We start from the raw sequence: 9,341 nt of genomic DNA on the forward strand, positions 1-9,341 counted from the left end.
TTGAGATCGGTCTGTAATTGGTAAACTGGTGCTTTTCTCCACTTTTCAAAATAGGTATTACTTTGGCAGTTTTCATTTTACTCGGAAAGATACCCATTGAGAAAGACTGATTACATATATACATGAAAGGAGTAACAATAAAATCAATGATATCTTTCACGAGGACCATATCTATATCAGATCCATCTGTTGATCTCTTAGTTTTGAAGGAATGTACAATTTCAATGATTTTGCTCTCACTAACACTTTTAATGAAAAGTGAGTTTAGATTATTTTTAATATTCATTTCTTCAAATTCATTGGCATTGCTTGGTAGCACAATTTCATTGGCTAACTTCGGCCCAACACTGACAAAAAAACTATTAAATGCATTAGCAATTTCCTTTTTTTCACTGATGATTGAATTATTCATTGTGAAGTAATTTGGATATTCTTCCTTTTTTCTTCCATTCCTGATAATGCCATTCAATACCTTCCAGGTACCCTGGATATCACTCTTGTTCTGCTCCAGCAATTTGTGATAGTATACTTTTTTATTGAATCTTATTATTTTGAGACTTATTTTTATACATTTTATATCTTTCTTCAGTTTGTTTAGTCCTTTGCTTTAAATGTACTCTATAGAGTTGTTGTTTTCTTTTACAAGCCTTAGCTATGCCCTTGGTTAGCCATGGTTTATCCTGGCTGTTTTTGTTTTTAGTATAGTATTTCTTACACGGACAGTGCTGGTCATACAATTGGATTAGGGTAAGTAGGAAGGCATTGTATGCCTTATCAGGGTCAGGAGTTGCATACACTTCTTCCCAAGTTTGGGCACATAAGTCCCCCCTGAGAGCAGCAATAGCTTCAGGTGTTCGATGTCTTACATATTTGAAATCATTTATTTTGGTTGTTTAAAAATACTAAAAATAGGAAGATGGTCAGTGATATCATTGATAAGTACTCCAGCTGTAATTTGACTTGCTAATTGATTAGTAAATATATTATCTATTAACGTTGATGTGTCCGTGGTAATTCTGGTTGGCTTAACAATAAGGGGAAAAAGAGAGTTGCTATACATAGTATTAATGAAGTCTGTTGTTCTTAAATTTTTCTGAGGGTTCAGTAGATTGATATTAAAGTCACCACACACAATATGGACCTTGTTTAAATTACTAAAAAGGCTGTCCATTTTTTTATTGAAAATGTCTAGACATGATCCAGGTGTTCTGTACACACAACTAACAACAATATTTTTAGACTTTTCTACAATAATTTCACATGTTATACACTCCAAAACATCATCGATGGTGGTTGACTTGCTATCAATCTTTTTAAACCTCAGATCTGTATCTATGCATAGTGCAACGCCCCCACCTCTTTTATTTATCCGATTTGTAGTGAACAATTCAAATCCATCTAATTGAACTTCACAGCACCTATCTGCATCCAACCAAGTCTCAGAAACAGCAATGACACTGAATTTATTAAACTGACTAAGATATTGTTTAATTTTGTTATAATTTTTGTTCAAACTCCTACTATTAAAGTGTATAATGCTAAAGGCTCCATTCATATTAATGCGTTTAAATTGCTCGTCAGTATAGTAATCACAATCATTAATTATATTATTAAACAAATGCTTATCCGGATCTATGTCACAGCCAAACTCATTTACTCGATAATTTGTATCCTCGTACAAAAGAATGTCTTCACTACCATTTATATATTCTGTATCATTGTTATCAATATCCACTTCGCTCAATTCATCCTCACTGTCATACATTTGTTTTTAGTTTTATCATACACACACATTCCCCCCGAAAGCGCATAGCGTTGGACACACCCAACCACAGGACCACTCACGCTCATGGAGCGCATACTCACGCACACGCACGCAGGACACGTACACACACAACGTACACATCCACATTTATGCCCAAGCGACGCGCTGACAATCACACACGCGCACAAACAGCACGCAATCAGACGCACGCAGAAAACTCCTGTCTATTTGGAGATGTCCCGTACAGTTCCCAGTACTCCCAAGTCCAAAGTCCAAAGTCCGAGTGTTTGAAATATCCATATCCACTTGTCGACTCCACTGAATATTATTAGAACTCACTGTCATTATATCCTTTGAGAAAAAAGTACCAAAACGCAAGCCTTCCATCCAACGCAAGACGAACACACACTGTCCATTTGCAGAGTTACAGTATATCCTCAGTCTAACAAAAAAATATCCATCAATCCGTCGCCTACTTCGTGTTAAATTATTCCTCCAGGAAACATCCGCTGCGTAACTAAAAATAATAATAAGGCTAGATGTGGCCTGTGAGCATCCATGTCCTCCCATCTGGGCACAATTGTCTTTCCCATAAACACTATGACTTATCTTCTCACGAGTTGTAAGTATACTCAGTGGAATTTGCAACATTATTTGATTTGGTCAAGGTCTTTCATTTCTCTTACCAGTATGACTTTAGCTTGTTCCGGAGTGTGCCCATTTAGCTGGATGAATATCTTACAATTCCTCGTCCATGTCGCTTTGTTCTTCCCATTTTTTTTTAGGATACGCGCTTCTCTGGCAATTCCAGCCGCTTTCTTTGTTAGATGATCATTCAGATACACAGACGTTCCTTTTAACTTCTTTCCTTGACGCATGAGTTCCGTTTTATGTTTGCGATTTGCAAAACGCAAAATAATAGCTGGATTAGCCTTGTCCTTCCGCGGTAAAGTGTGGCATGCCGAGATGGCAGTCGGATCCAGGTAGACGTCCTTCTCTGCCAGAAAGTTCACAACTTGCTCTTCCAGCATTTGCAAATCCTCGGCATGTGCATTCTCACTTATATTTCTGCCATCCATAGTTGCTCTGGCGTAAGAGTGCGGCTTGATTGTAAGACCTGTAATTATAACATCTTCCATTACGGTGTACTGTTGTACTGCTGTTGCGTCACTTTCATTAGCTCCCCAGACTTAGAGATTCCCGGATTTCCTCCATATCATTCTCCATCTTTGCCTCCGCTGCTTTCTTCGGGCCCATCGCAAACTTTTCCTGTGCTACTTTTTGTTTCTTATTCACACTTTAGGCAAGAAAAAAACATATCTTTGATGCTTAAGCCTGCAGCACGTCGCAGGGCGCAGCCATCTTGGAGCCATAGGTCAGGTCTGAACAAATTTCTACGTTCCCTTAGAGTGAGGGTTATTAGAGGTTGCGTGCTCCGTTCAATCTTAGAGGTGCCCAATAAAGTCCTGACAGTTGTGCGAAATTTTCCCTCGGTATGGTACCGAGGTTGAGTTATTCTCCCAAACTCTTATTTTCAAGAGCGGTGGTTGAGCCCTGCTGATTCAGAGATTCTTTTTTACATTTCTGGAGACGGACGGCGGGTGAGTTTCCCCCGGTTTGGTACCGGGGTTGAGTTTGTTGAGTTAGGCACGGCCGTGCAATTCCTGCTTGATCAGCAGATGAGCAGACTGTCAGTACCACATGGGCAATAATCTAAGTGTAGACTCCGCAAAGGCGGAAGTAAAAAGGAGCGTACCTCTTAGCAATCAGATGATACCAGTGAAAAGCAATTAATTAACACTAAAAGGTTGCCAAGCATGAGGGGGGCAATAAGAGCTCATTGACCCCGAGAGAGGAGGTGGACTGGCTATCGGCGCTGGTGGGTTAGATGAGGCCTATATTCTACTTAGACACTATGCAGCAAAACCTTGTGAATGCATGGACGTGAAAATTGAGGCATGAACGTGTGCGGTGCATGAGTGACTGAATGATGACACGTTATGTATGCCTGAGAGTGAGTGCGAATGTGCCGTGGACGTGTCATTGAGTGATTGACCGATGAATGGCTGTTTGACGACACATGTTCCTCTGTTTCACCTTCCTTTCCTCCTGGGTTTTGATGCACTAGATCTTCTTCCTGTTTTTGCCAATTATGTAGTGGGGTGTTCAGAAAACACTGCTGCTTGTTAAAAAAAATTATGGTTTTAGGCCTTGGGCCTTCCAAAAAGTTTACCAGGTTTTAAAGGTTATTTTTCTGGGTGTTTAAAAACACCAAATGACGTTTTTTATATATGATACCACTTTCAGTGGAATTGACCTTGACTGACCTTACTCTTCATGTTCAGTGTCCATGTTTTTGTTGTTGTATGTGTATACTCGTTGTTGTGTGCACTTGTCTATGTCTTCGTCTTAGTTGTTGTTATTGTGTAGTTTTTTCCAATATACAGGTCGCTGGCTGTATACTCAAAGGAGACGAATCAAATCCAACTAAAGAAAAGAGATATTTTAAATTATTCGTTTAAGTCTTAATGTTTTCCTCTCTTTCTGTTTCTGAGTGTTTCCAAATAGAAAATGCCACCACCTTTTCGACTCCGATCCTACCTCCTTCGCCGCCATGCCTGGTCACTGCTTCTTATGATGAAGGATGAGAATTAAAGGGAAGTATTGTCCATAACTATAACTGGGATTGAAATAGACACGTGACAATATGACATATTGTGGATGTTCTAACATAATATCTATTCCAGAGACTACAGAGACTTCCAATCCAACTGCGAAAGTGGGGACAGATCTTCAAATTTCCAAAGGGAGCGTACAGTTGACCCTGGCTTTGACCTTTTAAGGCTGAGGAGGAGGAGGTCGAGGAGGCTGGAGGGCACAAAGGCAGGCGGACACAAGAGAGAGGAAAACAGAGACACATCCAAAATGATCAGATAAGTGATTTTCCAATGATATTTATCATATGGTTTTAAGAATCCAAATGCATTCTTATGTAAAAAAAGGGAAGGGAGGGGCCAACGTCCCTCTGATTTTTGATTTATATTTTATCATAGGAAAATATACCTCAAAACCCTCCAACCATTTTCTTCTTGTTCCACCAGCACTTAGCGTGCAAGACCATAAAACACCTTCACTGGGTTTAGACACTTTTAAGGGAAAAATTAAGTGTTCTCAACATTGGGTTGGTGGCCCAATCTGGGTCGCCTGAGATTAAAAAAGGGTCCTCCTGAAATTCTTGATAATTGATTGAAATAAGAGATAGTTTAAAGTTAAGTAACTTCCAAGCATTTAAGGAAGCTCTCCAAACCGTGCTGGGGCTCGTCACTCCTACGAATGGGATAAATACAGAGAGCAAAAGACAATATGATTGTTCGACTCAACTTAACTTTAATCCTGTCTAACCTTAAAGGGCCAATAATCTTGCTAAACTCTGGTTCAGACACAGAATAGGAGACACTTTTGCCACCAATTGACCTTCAAAATTAAGTAAATTACATCTCAAATAATAATTATGAGGGAAAATAATGAAATAAATGAACTGACAAATTCAGCTTTATAAAAGAATTAGGCTATGTAATTAGGTGTGGAGTGTTAACATTATTCAGAATAAATAAAGGATAGAATAAGATTTCTCCTTCACAAATAAGAGATTGCAAAGAAAAATAAAACAAACACTTTAAATAAATAAATAACATTATTTATTTATTTGGTTAAACTTATTTAGCTTTCTCACATCTCCATGTCTCCCAATTGTATATATTCATCTTGAGAAGACATGTAACCACACTCCACACTCCCTCCGACTTGCATGTCCTTCTCCGTCCGACTTGCATGTCCTTGTAAACAGTGGTTCTCAAATTGTTGCTTCTCACCAGGTAAGTAGACGTACCACAGTTTGAGAATCACTGCAACTCCAGCTATGCTTCTCCTTGCTCCAGGAAAAGAGAATCGAATTAATACTTCCTGCGAATGGGCTACAGATAACATTGAGCTAGCATGGCTAAAAGCTCACTAACCCACACCTAACCATTGTGTGATTCTTTTAGGATCTGAAAAGTTTTGTTTTGTTTTGTTTTGTTTTGTTTTGTTTTTTTTCCCCCCCCCCCCCCCTCTTCTGTTCAGGTACCAGCCGATCCCAAGAGAGGTTGCCAGGTGTGTGGAGACTACCCTTCCTCAGACAACAACCAATCATCTACAACGCCGACCGGAAATGTGAAGGTCGCGGAGCGGGCGACATGGATCCAAGCAGATGATTGCCGACACCAGCTGATGCTGAGACGGAGGTTGACCGAACGATGAAGGGGGAACCGACAAGGCCACTGAGATTTTCTTTTTCACGACACACAAGAAAACACTCTAGAACAAGGGCCTAGCTTTGTTTATAAGCCCTCCCTCCTTCTCCTCCTGAGGGTGGAACTCTTCTTTTATCTGTATAAAACCTTAAGCTGAAACTGTTAGAGGGAGCGGCTCTGCTTTCGGACGTTCAATTCGGACGGTCACTACTTTTGTTCCATCTTTGTCTTTTTTTTTACTTAGTTTTAGAATAAACTTTTTTATAAAATCATCAATGCTCCGACTGGACTCCATCATTCAACCAGAGCAATAAATCATGTCTCCAAATGAGGTCAACCGCAAATCTTGCCGTAACAGGCTTTAGAAGGAGAAACAATGAAAAAGTCTATTTTATGGGTGGACAATGACATTGGGCTGGTAATCACTCAAATAAGCTGGTTGAGCCCATTGTCTTTGTGGCCTACCATAGTATTGAATTGGACTATCTGACAGACAAGGTTGATCAGAAGTAAAGTCTGGAGCTTTAGGATTCAGGAGATTGTGCAACACATATTCAGTTTGCAAACCAGCCTCCAAGTATAGATGAGTCACACACCGTGTTTCCCAATCCTTTTCATTCACTCCAGCAGACAACAATGTTTCAGCAAGTTTTCCTCCGTCATTTGCAACAAGAGTTTGCATAGGAGCTGCTTGGCCATCTTCCTCCCCAACATCTGGCTCCAGGTTCACAGGTAAGAACCCAGAAGGAAGAAAGAAGTTGCGATGCAGGACCTGCAATCTGCCATCTTCATTTTCAGGCCTGACAACAGAAACAGGGATGCTTTCCTCAATCTGTTTGATAACCATATACACAGTGGATTCCCATTCGTCAGATATCTTGTGTTTCTTTCTCAGACTAAGGTTTCTCACGAGGACCCTGTCCCCTACCTCCAAAGGCAAGGCTGTCACTTTTGCATCCGAACATTTCTTGTTCAACCACTTTCTCTTCTCAGGACATAAGCATGTCTGTCTTTGTTTTATGTCTTGCACATATTGTGAGTGTGTAGTGGAGCTGTGACCCTAAGGACTGATGCAAAAATGGAGATCAATGGGAAGATGAGGCTCTCTCCCAAACATGAGAAGAAAAGGTGCTTACCCAGTTGAATCTTTCCTAGTACAATTATAAGCGTGTACCAGGGTTCTGACGTATTTCCTCCACTCCTTCTTTTTGTCCTCCAGCGTACCCAAAAGGTTAACAGAGTCCTGTTTGAATCTTTCAACTGGATTTCCCCTAAGGTGGTAAGGTGTTGTTCTACTTTTAGAGATACCAGCTAACTTGCATAGTTCTGCGACAATCTCTGATTCAAAGCCAGGCCACTTGATCACTATGTAATCTAGGCGGGAAACCATAGTGACTTATGAAATTCTCCCACAGCACAGAAGCAACAGTCTTAGCTGTCTGATCTTTGGTTGGATATGCTTGGGCATATTTTGTAAAGTAATTGGTTATAACCAGTATGTTTCGTGTGTCTTTTGAGTCTGGCTTGAGCGATAGAAAATCTATACAAACTAACTCAAGCGGAACACTAACTTTGATGTTTACAAGTTTGGATGCCTTCTGTGCCTCCCTAGCTTCCAGGCTAGCGTTCCTGGGTCTCCTAGCTTCCAGTCCAACGTCACTGCCAGTGCCGGCTCCCCGCACCAGGCCGCCAACGTCGCCACCAGTGCCAGCTCACCGCACCAGGCCGCCGGCTTGCCAGAGCCCTCTTCGTCTGGCCCGCCAAGGAAGTCCGCCTCACCTGCTCCGCCTCATGGGAGGCCGCCGGACGCCTGCTCCTCGTCTGAGCGTCGGTCCCTCGACCTGCAGACCGCCCGACCAGCTCTCTCCAGTCCTGTATGGCCTGCCGCTCGGCATTGTTCCCCAGTCTGGTTTTTGGGGTAACATTTTGTATTTGCATTTTTGTAACAGGAGGTTTTTAAACTCAATTCTAGATTTTACAGGAAGCCAATGAAGGGAAGCCAATACTGAAGAAAGATGCTCTCTCCTGTTAGTACCTGTTAGTATTCGAGCTGCAGCATTTTGAATTAACTGGAAAGTTTTTAGTTAGTAACTAGGACATCCTGAATGTAGGGAGTTACAATAATCTAATCTGGATGTAACAAATGCATGGATTAATTTTTCAGCATCACTCTGGGCCAAGATATTCCTGATATACCTATTGGTCCCAAAACTGAACCTTGTGGAACTCCATGATTAACTCTGGCATGCACTGAGGAGAGATTATTAACATGAACAAAGTGGGTTCTGTCTGATAGGTAGGATTTAAACCAACCCAGCTATGTTTCTTTAATCCCAAAAACACTTTCCAGTCTCTGCAGCAGTAGATGATGATCCACTGTATCGAAGGCTGCACTGAGATCTAAGAGCACCAGAGCTGAGACCAACCCTCTGTCTGATGTTAAGAGGAGATCATTGGTTACTTTTACAAAGTGTCATCATGCGGACACGTGTTTTTGACAGTAAGATAGAACTTATTGAATGAACCAGGCTCTACATCCAAAATGTGATAATGATTTTGAACTTTCAAGCCTTCTCGAGAGGTTTCTTCTTCTGTGCAGCCCACAACAGCTAGGAACTTGTTGTCTCTGTATTTGATTCAGATTCAGAATACTTTATTTATCCCTGAGGGAAAATTCAGTTTCAGTTACATCCCGTCCAAGAAACATGAACAAACAATCACATATAACATGGGAGTACAGGAGCGGGAGTACTGTGAGTTGCCACAAAGGCAGTGCCTCTTAGATGGGAAGTGGAAAACAGGAGGTAAGAAGAGGGGGAAAAGGCAGGTCCCAAACTATGCTCCTTTAGTGAGGGGCACAATGTGGCATTAGGGAAAAAAATTCCTTGGCACACACAGAAGTGCCAAAAAAGCCACTGGGGGCGGGCAAGCAGCCGTGTGCAGGCACATGGCCTCGCCCCTCCTGCTGCCACTACGTCGGTATGGCAGATGCCTTTGACATTACTTGTCTCAACTTGCTTCAATTTCACAAGCACTTTGCTGCAGAGTGTCACCGGCAGAACATTGGCACTTTGTGATTGAGTCTGTTTTTAACAGTAATCAGCATGTGCCATGGCCCAGTTAGTCTGGATTGGTAAAGTCTTCAGCGCAGGGGAAAGTAGTGAGGTCACATGTCTGCTTTTAGTTTTTTTCTGTGGTTAACAACCCGCTTTATCAATTCTGGGAGGAGAAACGAGTTGGGCGAAGAGTTTTTCTTTAGCTCTTCTTCCATATATCTGATTCTC

General features: G+C 41.4%; 1 protein-coding gene across 3 annotated transcripts; it reads left to right on the forward strand.

The window, feature by feature from the left end:
- Positions 1-6,649: 6,649 nt before the first annotated feature.
- On the forward strand, positions 6,650-8,237 carry LOC114464483 (putative protein TPRXL). 3 transcript variants are annotated; one of them, XM_028448716.1, is made up of 4 exons: positions 6,650-6,789; positions 6,953-7,185; positions 7,277-7,336; positions 7,670-8,237. In XM_028448716.1, the coding sequence occupies exons 2-4, from the start codon at positions 7,136-7,138 to the stop codon at positions 7,977-7,979; spliced, it is 420 nt and encodes a 139-aa protein (XP_028304517.1). In that variant the 5' UTR covers positions 6,650-6,789; positions 6,953-7,135; the 3' UTR covers positions 7,980-8,237. The 3 variants fall into 3 exon arrangements, with proteins under 3 accessions (XP_028304517.1, XP_028304519.1, XP_028304518.1); XM_028448718.1 differs by having other exon boundaries at positions 7,277-7,333; XM_028448717.1 differs by having other exon boundaries at positions 6,679-6,789; positions 6,856-7,185.
- Positions 8,238-9,341: the final 1,104 nt, after the last annotated feature.

Source organism: Gouania willdenowi, chromosome 6, assembly GCF_900634775.1.
Source record: "Gouania willdenowi chromosome 6, fGouWil2.1, whole genome shotgun sequence".
Taxonomy (NCBI): domain Eukaryota; kingdom Metazoa; phylum Chordata; class Actinopteri; order Blenniiformes; family Gobiesocidae; genus Gouania; species Gouania willdenowi.